At 41.7% G+C, this 16,002-nt stretch overlaps 2 protein-coding genes and 1 long non-coding RNA gene across 7 annotated transcripts in view; 1 reads left to right on the forward strand and 2 right to left on the reverse strand.

The window, feature by feature from the left end:
• grip2 (glutamate receptor interacting protein 2) overlaps nt 1-3,059 on the forward strand; it is a 232,022-nt gene extending 228,963 nt beyond the window's left edge. For all 5 annotated transcript variants that reach the window (XM_031901167.1, XM_031901165.1, XM_031901166.1 and 2 more), the window contains exon 24: nt 453-3,059. In XM_031901167.1, coding sequence (XP_031757027.1) covers nt 453-635 — 183 coding nt within the window. In that variant the 3' untranslated portion in view covers nt 636-3,059. The remainder of the gene's footprint in view (nt 1-452) is intronic.
• A 1,256-nt stretch (nt 3,060-4,315) lies between these two features.
• LOC116410470 lies at nt 4,316-7,873 on the reverse strand. The gene is made up of 2 exons (XR_004222437.1): nt 7,370-7,873; nt 4,316-5,614 (listed from the first exon to the last, which is right to left on the reverse strand). It is a non-coding gene; the product is annotated as an uncharacterized LOC116410470 (long non-coding RNA).
• A 1,216-nt stretch (nt 7,874-9,089) lies between these two features.
• The window catches only part of slc6a6 (solute carrier family 6 member 6), a 33,975-nt gene continuing 27,062 nt past the window's right edge, over nt 9,090-16,002 (reverse strand). Inside the window, exons 9-14 of the mRNA XM_018093689.2 lie at nt 13,279-13,391; nt 12,393-12,530; nt 10,998-11,100; nt 10,768-10,868; nt 10,139-10,309; nt 9,090-10,040 (exon numbers count right to left, since the gene is read on the reverse strand). Coding sequence (XP_017949178.2) covers nt 9,912-10,040; nt 10,139-10,309; nt 10,768-10,868; nt 10,998-11,100; nt 12,393-12,530; nt 13,279-13,391 — 755 coding nt within the window. The 3' untranslated portion in view covers nt 9,090-9,911. The remainder of the gene's footprint in view (nt 10,041-10,138; nt 10,310-10,767; nt 10,869-10,997; nt 11,101-12,392; nt 12,531-13,278; nt 13,392-16,002) is intronic.

Consider the following 16,002-nt stretch of genomic DNA (forward strand, 5'->3'; position numbering starts at 1 on the left):
TCAAACAGATCCTAAGAATGAGATGTTCAGCAAGGAAATAAAATACAGCAGAAATACCAGGACCACATGATACCAATGATAGGAGACAGACAGGCTTTAGACCCTTTCTTTTACTAGAGGAGCTAGACTCCGCCATGTTGTAGGTGAAGCTTACGGCTCATAAGGATGTAGCAGCCACTTTGTGATAATATTTCATTGTTCATGGGAAAAGAGAACTCTCCCCTTCATCAGTGTCACCTTGTGGTCCTTTTATTTCTGTGCTCTATAAAGCAGTGAGCCCAGATTTACTGGGCACCAAAGCCCAACTCAACCAGAAAGGCAGAAAGGACTGCCACATAGAAGAGTTGGACTCATATCTTTATAGGATATGTTTCAGACATTGAATCATTTCATTTCTGTCTCACAGGGTCTTCAAATATCTCAGAACTAACTGGTTCTACATTTAATTACAGGTGAACCATGTGCGTACCAGGGATTTTGACTGTTGCCTGACCGTGCCGCTTCTGTCGGACGCCGGTGGCCGGCTCGACCTGGTGATTAGTCGCGGTTTGTCTGTTAATTCAGGGGAGATGGGGGTAGAACAAATAAAAGGTCCAATAAAAATGGAATCACAGACAAGCACAAAGACCCTCTGAAGAACCTTAAATTCAGCCCTTTATTATTTCAGGGGATTAATGTTTAACCTCTTGAAAGCCAGATGTTGCCCAATTATTATTTCAATTAGTGAAGATGATAAACCACTAATTTTTTATGTATGTTTATGTATTGTCAGCACTTAGATTATATTGTGCAAAGTAAAACTGTGCAGATATCTGTTCCCAGTGGTGCAGGGACCTCCCTTCTCTCCTCACCCCCTCACATGATATTATCACTTTCCTATTTCCTCTATAGACGTTGGTTAAGGAACCTTGGTGGTTGAGGCTTTTCCTTTACTTATGGTGCTATTCCTTTATTAGCATTTGATTTATAACTTCTTCACCCTATGGAAATACACTAACACTACACATTTATGGTGGAAATGCACAAAGACTTTCTAGATCACCGGCAATGTGTCACTCCAAGCTCCTCTGCCAATCAGTGTATGGCTCATTAATTAGTTCATTAATAGCATCAGAGACAGTTGCACCTGTTGTAAATAGATAATATTGTACTCACCTGCCCCCCACCGACCCACCCTGGTGTAATTTGTTCAACACTTGCACTATAATTTATTGAAGTAGTTGGATTCATTTGACTTATGATGCTAAACAGTGTTACACTCATGCACTTTACACCATGTTGTCTCACCTTTTTCTTTGTTTTGGGATGCCTTTCATCACTGAGAACTACAGCGCAACCATTTCCCACATCACTATTAGAATGCCAGCTCCTTTTGCTGTGATGTCTAGCAGTATCCCTGTTCCACTCCCACCACCCACGCTTATGTAGGAAGGCACAGCCATTATACCGGTCTATTTCAGGAGCATCCCTTAATGCTTTTGCTTGGCACTGTGATATCACACACACTTCCAGAAAATGAGCACAACACCTTTGTCATTGCACCTTGCCTCCTTGTTTGACCGTATCAGATTCTGTTTGTATTCTCTTCTCTGCACAATATCCATGGAAGACCTCATAGCAGCCTCAGTGATGGAAAAAGCCTATGGAATAGCTTCAGACACTTCAATGTTTGTGTTCTTGTGTTTGTATTATGAAATGTTCCCTTTGCCCCCCTTATGGTTCTGGATGTTTATACTGGCACAAGGGCCCACAATAAGCTTTTTCTTTGTAAGCCCAAACATGGCACCCACGGCCAACAAACCACCTTAGAGGGATAATCTGGGCATCTTGTTGTCAATTCCCTGTACAGACACTAACTGCCTGCTGTAGTAGTAGTCTTGACCCCCTTTGCCATCATCCTGCTCACAGTAATTATCAGGGCTTTCCTATTCTCTATATACCAATGCTGAAGCCAGATAATTCACAAGAAGCCTTTGTGACTGGGTGGGGGTTCAATTACCACTTTAGGGCTCTGAAATGGAGATCTACCACCTGTGGCTCATATACAACCTTAACATCCCCCAAGAGCCTCAGTAGGAGCTGTAGATAATCTATATCTGAAGAGTCACATGTTGAAGAACTTTGATATTTAAGTTAAGGCACATAGTCCTACTGTATATAACTGTGACCACCAGACTAGTCTCCTTGCCTAACAATCACTAGGCGTTTATGACCCAAAAGCTGCTGGATGCTGCCACCATCCTGTCTGATGTGGTTAATGTACTGTGTTGACAGCGTTCCTGCTATTGTATTGTGCCAATCTCTTTCACCAGTGCCTCTGTGGTATCTGCATCATTAATCCTGGTTGTTCCGCAGTGGACACTTCCAAATGCAAAAGGAATGACGGCACCAGCTGCATTGTTGCAGCGGCTTATACCATTCCTCCTGTATAGGGGTGGACAGCCCTCCAGCTTCTTCTTCAGCTACATCTCAGCCAGCCTAGTCTGACATTTTAAGATAAGTAATAAACATGGAGACTCAGATAAACCTGTGGCCCTTCAGCTGTTCTGTAACAACAACTCCCAGTGCCCCAGACGGAATGCTATTGGCGATGCTGCAGGACCACAGGTTGCCCTTCTCAGTTAGAAAGAGATGCACTGCGGCTGGCTCACCATGTACAATTCCTGTGCCATAGAAGGTACTAAAGGTATTTTTATATGCAATATTTGTGGGTACAGAGCTCCCGTTTTGGGGTTTTTAATAGTGAATTTTATCTAATGGCTTTAATATGTAATTCCTTGTACCCCTTCCTATGCATTTTCAATGGACGTTCTCGTTACCTGCATAACTAAATCAGTATTTTTATCCTATATGAGATGAGAGCAACTTAAGTTGTAAAGTATTTTTCTACTGCCTTTTGATTTCTTATGTATTTGGGGAAAGCACAAAATGTTTAAGGTTCAGGATACGGAGAACTTTATTTTAGTCCTGTTCTGGATGCATTTGTAAATATTTTTCTCTATTTAAATGACTGTACTGAGAGAAAGTCTGGGTTTTTAATAATAAAATGATGAATTTTACTAGTTTGGGTCTTTTTGAAATGCTTTGGTGAGCCATAGATGGGGCAGGCTCACCAAAGCTAGGGTCACTAGTTGGTACTAAGGCAGTCGTCGCATTATACTCAGTATAGTTTGAACCAACACACCAGCTTTTCTTACAGTATAAGTTGAACCAGACAGAACCTAAAATTTCTGGTCTACCTTCTCATCATTACTATAAAGGTGGCTATACATTAACTAGGGATGCACCAAAACCAGAATAGGGTTCAGTATTCAGGCAGGATTTGCCTTTTTTGGCAGGGTTTGGCCGAATCCACGGTCCTGGCCGAACCGAATCCTAATTTGCACATTTTTGCCGTTGGGATCAGGAACGGTTAAAAATCCCTCCCTAATTAGCATATGCTAATTAAGGTTGGATTTGGTATTCGGCTGAATCGGCTAACATTAACCAATACTTAGCACTATCCACCAATCACATAGTGACACTGGCTACATATTGCTATGGTTGTTCGGCCTGGAAACCAAAACTGTAGAAAGTGAAGGGGAACTGGGCCTCTTCTTTGCACCCCATACACTGGCCAATAGGGTGCATTAGCAAATTACATTTTCAAAGTTCGACTGACTAACCGTACAATATCTATTGTACAAAGCAGCCCCTCTGGCGTTTGCCAGAATCCACAGTCCAGGCCTGTGGGTGGGGATTGGTTAGAGGGTGAAGGGTGTTTAGGGGCAGGGCCCTGGGCAGTACTGTTTGGTCAGTCTCTAGCTGCACTCAGGAGTGGGCCAAGCCGATGGGGCGCCCTAGGCAACCTGGTTGGCCACCTAGCCCCTGCACCTCCCCCACCCCCTTGTGTGTGCGCGCGCATATGCAATTCTGTCAAGCGGGGGGGAGGCAGTCATTGCCCCCACCACATAATGACAACCAACGGGGCAAGAGAAGGGAGCGCTATGGGTAGGCAGGAGAGGTTCCTGCGTGGCGCCCCCCCCAGTCGTTGCCTACCCCTAGTACTGCCCCCGGCTGCACTACTTCCACCTGTTCAGCTTGTTCACATTCAAAGTTTAGCCTTGGGATTTTGATCTGCATGGAAAGCGCTGCAATACATTAGCCGTGTTTTTGTGCTACTGGAGCCAACTGAGCCACAAGCAACCTGGTATTAGGGGAAAGCCAATTATCTCTAGCGAGGTGAGTGAGTTTTATAACAAACACATCTTTAATATTGCACCCAACCGGCTCACTTCTCATTTAATAGCCCAGAAATAATGAGATGCACTGGAAATGTTTTTTCAATTAAACTTTATTATGGAAGTTGATTACAAAAGCACCTAAGGTTACAGTATGGCAGCTGAGTGGCAACACACACTCTGATAGAAAATAAGCCTGGGCCCTCTGCAGCTTTTGTGAGTGCCCACTCAGGCTGGGAGTTTGCTGCTTCATCGAGTAGTTTCTGCTGGTCCAAGGACAGGCAGGGGTGTCAGAAGACTGATTGATGTCGGTCGTCGGACTATTCCCATCATAAAACAGTCGTTCATCAGATTAGTCTTCCAAGTCTCACATGTATAGTTATAACCCAAAGGGCGCCCCCTTGCTCTTATAACAGTAGAAGACATAGGAAGCAACAGGTAAAGGAATTCTCATAAAATGTCTAAAAAATTGCTTATCAAAGTCAAATAGAGTAAAAAGAGAATTCTTTAGAAAATACTCAAAAGCGAATTCAGGTTTTGGTTAACAATATTGAGGCCATAGCTTTGTGTGCATGGAACATACTTGCTTGTGCAAATAGAGGCTGCCATATTGCTCATCTTAGTAAAGACACTCTGTATAGTTTCCAACAGAGGAACATCTCTCTTTGACCACTAGGTGTAGTAGTTTGTTGAAGCCTATAGAGAAGACCTCTGATGGAAAGTCCCAGGATGCCATACTCTTGTATAAATGTACAATTTACTCAAAGGAATGTCTCGTGCACTGTTTGCAGCAAGGTCCGTTACCCTGTGGCCTGCCAGGACCTACCCAGCATTTCCGACATTCAATCACTGTCCGGGGATGCTGGGAATTACAGTTCTATGGCATCTAAAGGTACACAGATTGTCCATACCCAACCCAAAAGGGAAGATAAGGCATAAAGTCATTATAAAAGGGAATAATTTCACTTAAAATAAGATTTTTTTACAATTTACAAAGGACAAATATTTTTCATGCCATAAAAACTTGATTGAATTAAACTCTCCATTGGAAGTCAGAGCCCACTGTCCTTGGTGCAATGTCCTTTATTACAGGCAGTATATACTCAATATATTTCTGTCCCAATCAAAGGGGCACTTCTCCCTGCATGGCATTTCCCTCCGTCAGTATTCTACAGGCATTTGTGAAACCATTGAAGGAAAAGTAAGAAATAAAGGGTTACCAGTCATGGCTATCCAGTGTTTCTACAACTGTGGGTTAAGAGGCAAGAAGAAATCTATGGTGCTGTGGCCAACGTTTAACCAAATGGCTAACTCTGGGAGGGGCAACCTTCAGTCCTGGTGCTGTTACAGTAGAGTTGGGCTCCTGAATTCCTCTTAAGTGTTTAATGGTAATTCTGTTTAAAGAACAAATTTGACGCCAGTATAAATGCCACGTATGGGGCCACTTTACCAAACAGCAGCCCTATCATTAGCTACATTTTCCTTACGGTACCTCCAGTGCAGGATGCTTCCTCCTAGTTCCCTAGAGAGCTTCCCAAGAACTTGGCTACTATCTATCCCACAGCAATGCTACACACAGACTGCCCCCTAATATATTTATCCTTAAGTCACATCTAGAGCTGAATTCCAACTCAATAGGGGTGCACAGAACCTATACATTTTGTAGTTGGGCAAATAACAAATACATTAAAAGAAATGCAGCCCAAAACTGAACTGAATATTCTAATTTTAGAGAAATAAAAAAATAAATCTTTTTAAGAACTTTAAAACCAAATGATTTCGGCTACATGCGGATTTCTGCTACATGTGCCTGCACCCGAGCGTATTCCATTCATTTGGGTGCAGGCACAGGTAGGAGCAAATAGGGCGTATGGGGTATGTTTTTGGCAATCGTTTTTCAGCTTCCCGAAAATATACGTCATACGCATGGTGTGGCCTTAGGCTAATGCCACACCATCACACCATGCATATGGCATATTTTGTATATATTATACCCCACTTGCTCCTACCTGTGCCTGCACCCGAATGAACGGAATGCGCTCGTGGTGCAGTAGCCGAAATCCACATAAAAACGAGAGAGAATGCAAAGTCCCGCATTTTTATGCGGATATCGGCTACATGTGCCTGCACCCAAGCGTATTCAATTCATCTGGGTGCAGGCACAGGTAGGAGCGTATGGCACATATTTTCGGCAAACTGACGGTTTTTCAGCTTGCCGAAAATATACGCCATACACATAGGGGCTGATTTACTAATCCACGAATCCGAATGAGAAAAATTCGGATTGGAAAACGAACATTTGGCGACTTTTTCGTATTTTTTGCGATTTTTTTCGTCGCCGTTACAACTTTTTCGTAAATTGTTGCGACTTTTTCGTAACCGTTACGACTTGCGCGAATTATCGCGACTTTTTCATAGCCATTGCAAATTTCGTGAATTGTCGCAACTTTTTTGTAGCCATTATGACTTTCGGGAATTGTCACGACTTTTTCATAGCCAATATGATTTTCGTGAATTGTCGCGACTTTTTCATAGCCAATATGATTTTCGGGAATTGTCGCAACTTTTTCATAGCGATTATGACTTTTGTGAATTGTCGCAACTTTTTCATAGCCATTACGACTTTCACGAATTGTCGCGACTTTTTCGTATTGAGCGATTGAAAAATTTGCGACAATTCGCGAAAAAGTCGCAAAATACGGATCATTACGAAAAAACCGCATTCGGACGCTTTTCAGACGTTCGTGGATTAGTAAATGTGCCCCATGGTGTGGCATCAGCCTTATTTTCAGCAAACAAACAATAAAGGGAAACTTCCCATAAAATAGTGCATATTATACAAACACAATATTCCCCCAAATTCATACAGTAAGTTACCATAATTACCATCGGCAGAAGCGGCACATTCAGAAGGTTACACTCCCACCTTATTAACAGGATATGTTTCTACTACTCTGTAGATGTGGCAGCAAACATGGTAGAAGAATTACCCTTGTGAAAGCAGTTCTCTCATTTCTCAGGGGATTTACACCACTCCATTGACTTTAAATGAAATATAAACTCTCAATACAAATAAATGTAGGATTTCTGAGCCCTTTAGTGAACACTTTTGTCATTTACACTGATTATGGAGGAATTTTTAAACCCACCTTTCTATAATGCCAGGGGCTTTCACTGTAAGGTCTGGATTCTCACAGTCACATGATGCAGCTGGACCAGAAGTGAATGCAGTTATCTGAATGTAAAAGTTGTATATAGGAAGCTCTTTTGTTAAAATGCAAAAAAATGAAATCCCTGAAATTGAAAAACTTTTATTTTTTTTTGTTTTTAATTTTTTAAAACCAATATTGGAACGTTACTGGCTTCTTGGAAGCCAGATGATAACGGAACGGATTCCTCCTGTACAAACTCTGTCCCCAGCATTTATATAACTATAAATTATTAGTATCTGTGGTGTGGGGATATTTACCGAATTCTATTTTTTTTTTTTAAAAAAAGAAAACCACGATGGAATCCAGGGTAAAAAATATTTTCAAAAAATAGCTATTGCTCTGCTGCGCACATTTTAGAGAATGATCCCTCTGCAATGTATAATACAGGTATAGGACCCGTTATCCAGAATGCTTGGGACCAAGAGTATTCCGGATAAGGGGTCTTTCTGTAATTTGGATCTCCATACCTAAAGTCTACAAAAAAATCAATAAAACATTTATTAAACCCAATAGGATTGTTTTGCATCCACTAAGAGGTAATTATATCTTAGTTGGGATCAAGTACAGGTACTGTTTTATTATTACAGAGAAAAGGGAATCATTTAACCATGAAATAAACCCAATAGGGCTGTTCTGCCCCAATAAGGGGTAATTATATCTTAGTTGGGATCAAGTACAGGTACTGTTTTATTATTACAGAGAAAAGGGAATCATTTAACCATTAAATAAACCCAATAGGGCTGTTCTGCCCCCAATAAGGGGTAATTATATCTTAGTTGGGATCAAGTACAGGTACTGTTTTATTATTACAGAGAAAAGGGAATCATTTAACCATTAAATAAACCCAATAGGGCTGTTCTGCCCCAATAAGGGGTAATTATATCTTAGTTGGGATCAAGTACAGGTACTGTTTTATTATTACAGAGAAAAGGGAATCATTTAACCATTAAATAAACCCAATAGGACTGTTCTGCCCCAATAAGGGGTAATTATATCTTAGTTGGGATCAAGTACAATGTACTGTTTTATTATTACAGAGAAAAGGGAATCATTTAACCATTAAATAAACCCAATAGGGCTGTTCTGCCCCCAATAAGGGGTAATTATATCTTAGTTGGGATCAAGTACAGGTACTGTTTTATTATTACAGAGAAAAGGGAATCATTTAACCATTAAATAAACCCAATAGGGCTGTTCTGCCCCAATAAGGGGTAATTATATCTTAGTTGGGATCAAGTACAGGTACTGTTTTATTATTACAGAGAAAAGGGAATCATTTAACCATTAAATAAACCCAATAGGGCTGTTCTGCCCCCAATAAGGGGTAATTATATCTTAGTTGGGATCAAGTACAGGTACTGTTTTATTATTACAGAGAAAAGGGAATCATTTAACCATTAAATAAACCCAATAGGGCTGTTCTGCCCCAATAAGGGGTAATTATATCTTAGTTGGGATCAAGTACAGGTACTGTTTTATTATTACAGAGAAAAGGGAATCATTTAACCATTAAATAAACCCAATAGGGCTGTTCTGCCCCCAATAAGGGGTAATTATATCTTAGTTGGGATCAATTACAAGGTACTGTTTTATTATTACAGAGAAAAAGGAAATAAGTTATATAATTCTGAATTATTTGATCAAAATGGAGTCTATGGGAGACAGGCTTTTTGTAACTCGGAGCTTTCTGGATAATGGGTTTCCGGATAAGGGATCCCATACCTGTATCTCACTGTGAGGTGGAAGATATACCATGGGGGGGAGGGTTTGGGCAGGAAAGGTCTGAGTAGCAGCTCCCTATCTTCTGATTTTTTTTTTCTTCATGTTTTGAGTATCCATGGCACTGCACATGCTCAGTATGCTCTAGGAGCGCACTGGCCTGGGACAACGGACTATGTATGTACCTGCTTGCTGATCACTGACACTCCCCCCCCCCCCATAGACACTGAAGCCTTTCAAATAATTAGCTATATTCTTGACCAGGATAAAACTTCTTTCCAGATGTTTTACCTTAAAGGGGCCATGCTGCCTCTGTAGAATTTAAAACCTAACGGGAGGTAGACTCCAGCTGCACATAAAACTACTGTGTAATGATATATATTATATAAACATGTTTAAAACTGTTGTGATATGAGAATCTTTCTCTGCACACAGAGATCAGGCACTCGCTATAAAATATATATATATACACATATAGACACACATATATATATATATAAAACACAATATACTCTACAAGAGCCAAAAAAAATCAAATTCTAGTGCAAATCGAGATCTTCATAAACCTGTATCTAAGGCAGGGATGGCAACGTGTGGCCCTCCAGTTGATGTTGGAATACTGCTCCCTACACCCCAAGGGTAAGGGGAGTCCAACAACATTTAAAGGGCCTCACATTGGACATCCTTGATCTAAGAAGGGTTAGTAAACAGCTTAGAACACAACTGTCCCTCCCTAGACTGGGGGACCTTGGGCACTTGGTCACATCATGGTCTCCACAATAACATGCGTTGGCTTTTGGAAGCCTCCATTTGTGCAGATTGGAGCAGCTGCCTCTGAGTCCTTGGCCCAGCGGTTTACTTCTCTGGGAGCTGTAACAGCTTTGATCCTCTGGAAATAACAATAATAGGTTGAGATATCTTAATATTTATTAACTGAAAATATAAATTTTAAGCTTGATATCTACCAAAATCCAACACAATACTTACCTCGATGAGAGAGCCATCAGAACGGACAATGTGGAACACCACGACCAAGGGGATGCAGATCATAGAGGACAATGCAAGGACCCAGCCCAGCCCGATAGCCCAGTCTGGATAAACGTAATACTTGTTGTAGGTGAGTGGGGTATACTTGGCTAATGAGAATATAAAGCAGGCCTAGAAAAGAAGAAGGGTATAGGGTCAAATTGGAAAAATCTGATTTTAGTGACTTCAGTAAGAAATCTGTGGCACTAAAATAACAGCATTTTAATAACAAGCTTTCGTCAAAGATAATTTTCCTGATGAGAATAGGCCACAATGGGGGTTTAGCCTTTGCGGTGGATGGGCAAATGAGAGGAAGGTAGCAAGCAGGAGTGGGACCAAGAGCCACCAGTACTTCTTGTTCTGGCTCTGTTTTCTTTCTTGTTATGAGACGGGAGAAGGTTTGGATCTGACTAGAAGATCTAAAGAACCAATCATTTCCCCACTATCTCTTTGGACTTGCAAACACCACTCATAAAGCACGAGCTCATTCAACCTGCTTTATACTGCCCATTGAAATTAGCTGCAATGTAAAAACCTTTTGACCAGTTGTTAGGCCAAGCCCCTACTTCAGGAGTGGAGATCCAACTTACCACGCAGAGTAGAGGAGTGATCACAGTCCAGCTCCACTTCATCCATGGCCCTGGTTTATATCCAATCATATCTTCTATATTATCATAAAACTTATCAGCGCCTAAAAGCAAAGCAGAATGGGATAAGAGATTAAGCCAGCGTTTCCTTCTTCCTCCGTGATGCCAAAGATCTGTGTTATCCACAGCTGGTGTTCTCCTGGAAGGACTAAACTGTGTAACAGCATACTTACCATAAACCCAGGCTACAGCAACACATTCAAAGAATGCAACCCACAGGAGGCAAACACCACTAGCTGCATAGTAGTCGAAGAGTTGGAACACATACATGCCACCCTGATAAAAGGAGAATGGTAATGGTTAGGAAAGAAGAGTGCAAAGCTCCAAATGTACTTTGATTTTGACTACACCCTCATTTACAGACTGAAATATATGCTACACGTGCCTCTTGCTGGTTGTAAGACAATGAGATCAATAATAATGAGAGCATTATAAGGGTAAATTAATCATGAGCCTGATCTGAATTACATACATAGTAACATAATAGAAAAAACATGCACGTCCATCAAGTTCAACCTTTATATCTATATGAAACCTCCCTAACTACTAGTCTGAGGGGGTAAAAAATCCCTTACTGACCCTAAAACGGTAATCGGACCAGTCCCCATATCAACTTGTACTAAGAGCTATGTTCCATAACCCTGTATTCCCTCACTTGCTAAAAAGCCATCCAACCCCTTCATGAAGCTATTGAATGTATCTGCTAGTACGACTGATTCAGGCATTCGGAATTAGTCCTCGAGTTTCCTCTTGGATAGGAAAATCTAAGTAGCCTAACTAGGCACATATCTCTTCTACTTTCTACTTATGAGTTGATCCCTTTTTCCATTACCAACAACTCAATCCACCTTGTGAAGTGCTACAGAGCCAGGGTGCTAGTGTCTGTCTGCTTCCTATTTAGCATCTGGGAAATCCATGCAACCCTGGCAATCTAGTCCCACCTTCAAAATAAAAGCACCTAATTCCTCCGTTAGCTCTTGCCCCTTGAACCCTGTTTCTGATCTCCTGTCTGTTGCATAGTTATTGACCCTTGCTTGTTTCTCTATAAGGCTATTTGCTGCCTGAACTTTGCATTTCCCTAGGATTTTTTGTAATTTTCAGACTAGATACGTTCATTTGATGTTCCCTTAGACCTTGGCAGGTGACACAGTGACCAAAGCACAGAACCTCCTCATGGAAGTCAGCAATGATTCTCACATTAGGACAAGAGGACAATGATGTCTATGAGCCATGGCAGCTAAGTTTGGCTCCTAATTGAGCTCTTCCCCTACTTCCCCCCGATGCTAGCAACTGAGTTTGGAAACTCTAGGAAGACATTTCTGTCTCAGAATGAAAGCAACCCAGGATCAACGCATAATTGGAGAGTTATATCTATGTATGTTTATACTATATGGGTTGGGATGTTGAGTACTACCAATATCTTTGGCACTTCTTTTCATGTGTCCATTGTTTTAATATTGTTTTTTTAACTAAATAGAGGCACTTGTCTAACGGCCAAAGAGTGCCCCTATGGCAGATACAGCGGCACAAACACAGAGCAAGAAGAGACCAGCTGCAGGAATACTTACTTCAGTAACCATGGTTAACCCCAGGAGATAGCTGAGGAAACACACTACAGCGATGAAGATTTCTCGCCGGTAACCCTTCCGTAGGAAGGACGGATACAGATCAACTAGAGATGTGATCTGTCCTTCAACTTCAACAAACTGGGGAGGGAAAAAAATCTAGTGGTCACTGAATGGTGATAATGGCAGGAGCGAGTCATTGGAATGGAATAAGACACTGGCATTTACAGTACAAATACAACTTCAGCTTGACTTAACCAGTATTCATTATTTAGGGGGCTATTTATAAAGATGCCATGTTCATTTAATGCCTGATAATAACACATAAAAACAAAAAGAGTAGCTGTATTCCAGAATACTGTACTGAATGGCAATAGGACCCCCAATCTCACCCCCTGATCTAAAGGTGGCCATACACGCACCAATATTATTTTGTACGATAATCAGTGCATGTATAGTGGGAGACAAGGCAACCAATATTGGTAAAAGCCTTGGATATTGGTCGCCTTGTTGATCGGGCAGGACTGAAAATTTTGATCGGGCGCCTTTGAAGGTACACGAACATCGCAATGTTAATGTTGAATTGACAGATAGGGGTAAAGAATTGCTTTATTTTTATCTGCAAATCTGACGATTCAGCTCTTCACGTTAGTAGAGTGGCCGAATGATATTTCCTATGACCAATGGTCACGGAAACAATCTTAATTGTAGCGTGTATGGCCAGATGAGACACATGAGAACAATAGTTTTTACAGCTATATAAACAAAAACAAGTGTTTTAATCCACACCATTGAGTGGGGTACATGGGAGTAAAATATTAGCTGGAGAGGAGAAGAGATAGAGAAGCTTCATGCTATGGGTCCTCCTGTTTGCACTGAAGTTACTAACCTGGCTATCCAGTCCAAGCAGCAGAAGCATAATAAAGAATAGGATGGCCCAAAAGGAGGGCAGAGGCATCATGGACACTGCCTTGGGGTAAGCAATGAAAGCCAAGCCAGGACCTAGAGAGATGGAAGTTCTGGAATTAGTACAGTTATGCACAAATGAACAAATTAAATTCTGCCTCTCCCTTTCTCGTCCACTGAGATCTAAGCCGTCTAACTTGTGCCATAATAAGCAATGCTATAGAGATAAGACAGTATCTCCCTAAGTGCAGTAATTGCATTATTCCCTATTTAAAGGTGGCCATACACAGGTCAATTCTAGCTGCTGATATCGATCCCTTAGACCAGTGATCCCCAACCAGTGGCTCAGGGGCAACATGTTGCTCCCCAACCCCTTGGATGTTGCTCCCAGTGCCCCCAAACCAGGGAGTTACTTTTAAATTCCTGACTTGGGGGCAAGTTTTGGTTGGATAAAAACCCAATATAATTCCAAATACAGTCTTCTGTAGGCTGCCAGTCCGCATAGGGGCTATTTAATAGCCAATTATTGCTCTTATTGGCACAATTTTTATGCTTGTGTTGCTCCCCAACACTTTTTCTATTTGAATGTGGCTCACGGGTATAAAAGGTTGGGGATCCCTGCCTTAGACCAATTCGGCAGCTTATTGGCCTGTGTATGGGCACTAACGACAGGCCTGCCTGACCAACATCTGACCTGAAATCGGACAGATTACTTGAACCTTTAACCCAACCCACAAATCCAGAAAACACATCACTCCAGAGGGGGATCAACCAGGTCTGGGGGAAAAAAATAACTTAATTCGGTGAGGTGGAGCAATGCAACCCGGGTACCCACACAGGGTACCACCCATATGGTCAGGAAATCAGGGACTTTCTGCCTGAAACATGACCACTTTGTGGGTATTCCACAGTTACCCTACCCCCGACTACCCTCTATTGTACATAACAAGGATATTAGTAGTCACTGAGAATTCCAATGATTAAATAAAGACAAAAGGCAAATAAATTCTAAAGTTTGTTGGGGGTATTTTCTATAATACAGACATTTTTAGTGAGACATATTTGAGCCAAGCCGCTGAGGCAGACTGGGTTACTATAAGACCTGAGACTTCAAGCCATTTCCCCAGCCAAAAAACAACAAGCCAGGCTCCTATCTGTTGCCCCAAGGTACGAATCCAAACTCTACCCCCGCTATGGGTACAGAGCTGCTATGGGTACAGAGCTGCTATGGGTACAGAGCTCCTATGGGTACAGAGCTGCTATGGGTACAGAGCTGCTATGGGTACAGAGCTGCTATGGGTACAGAGCTGCTATGGGTACAGAGCTGCTATGGGTACAGAGCTCCTATGGGTACAGAGCTGCCATGGGTACAGAGCTGCTATGGGTACAGAGCTGCTATGGGTACAGAGCTCCTATGGGTACAGAGCTGTTCTTTCAATGAGAATTATTCTGTAAATAAGGACAAGCAGGAGTTTCTCTGTTACCCCAAAACAAGTGGGCTCCACATTGAGAGCTTTGGCCAAGTGTACTGACATAGGTATAATAAATGACAGTTTTTTTACTCTGTTTATGTTAAGTGGTGGAGCACTTTGGTTTTGCTGTCCTGCGTCTTTAACGTAAACTCGCATTGTGGAAAAGATGAAGTTTAAATTATATAGCCCTGGCACGCTGGCATGTCTTCCCCTGCACCATAGATTTTATCATTTATAGCACTTGAAGGGTTTTTATTGGACCCCTATGTTTTCATTTTCTATTTTCAGTTTGTGTTATCTTTCTTGTGTTGCTTATTTTACCCTTATTTTCTATGCAGGTCTTACATTATACCATAAGAAGATGCCAGTAGGGGCTGGCCTAACCACCCAGGGCCTGTCTAATGCTATTGGGTACGGGCAGCGAAAAAGCACAGAAGCTGAAAGTCTACACAGCAGGGATATACAGATCCATAATGGAAATCAGTGCTGGGGATATAGTGGTACTTTAAACCAAAAATATGCTCCAATACGGTGAATTTGATTTCCAAAGAAATGCAATAAGTGACCCTTATAGCTAAATTAAAATGAATCAGAAACTATAATAAAGGGAATATTTGTAACCAGTTTTATATTGCTAATATAATACATTTTTTTTAAACAACATCGCCACCTGCTGTTCATTTTAGCAGATTACTTTAGTCAGAAGAGGAAAGTGTTCTGCTCAGAACTGACCAGAGAAATATCAGACTCTACTCTGCTGAACAACATCATTTCTCAAGACTTTCCTCTTCTCTCTTACTAGCCAGTCTGTAAAACTGAATAGCAGGAGGCGCTGTTCTGTCCAGCTGATTATATTTTCAGTGTAAAAACGGAAATCTCTTGCTGTGTTTGTTTTAATACTTGCTGTAATACAGGGGTTAAGTATTTTTTTTTTTCTCAGTGGAAACAATGTGAGGGGAACGGGGGTTACAATATATCCAGGAATTACTTTTTTAAGAAACACAAGAAAACCATGGCAGGGGTCCCTTGGGGGGGGACCCCAGTCCAGGGGTAGGGAACCTATGGCTCGGGAGCCAGATGTGGCTCTTTTGATGGCTGCATCTGGCTCGCTGCCAAATCTTTAATAAAAAAATAACGGGGGTGTGGCCTGCGATCGGCGGATAGAAGACGTGTTCTAAGCCTTAGAACACGTCTTCTATCCGCTGAGCGCAGGCCACGCCCTCCTCCGAATCCAG

This window comes from Xenopus tropicalis, chromosome 4, assembly GCF_000004195.4.
Source record: "Xenopus tropicalis strain Nigerian chromosome 4, UCB_Xtro_10.0, whole genome shotgun sequence".
Lineage (NCBI taxonomy): Eukaryota > Metazoa > Chordata > Amphibia > Anura > Pipidae > Xenopus > Xenopus tropicalis.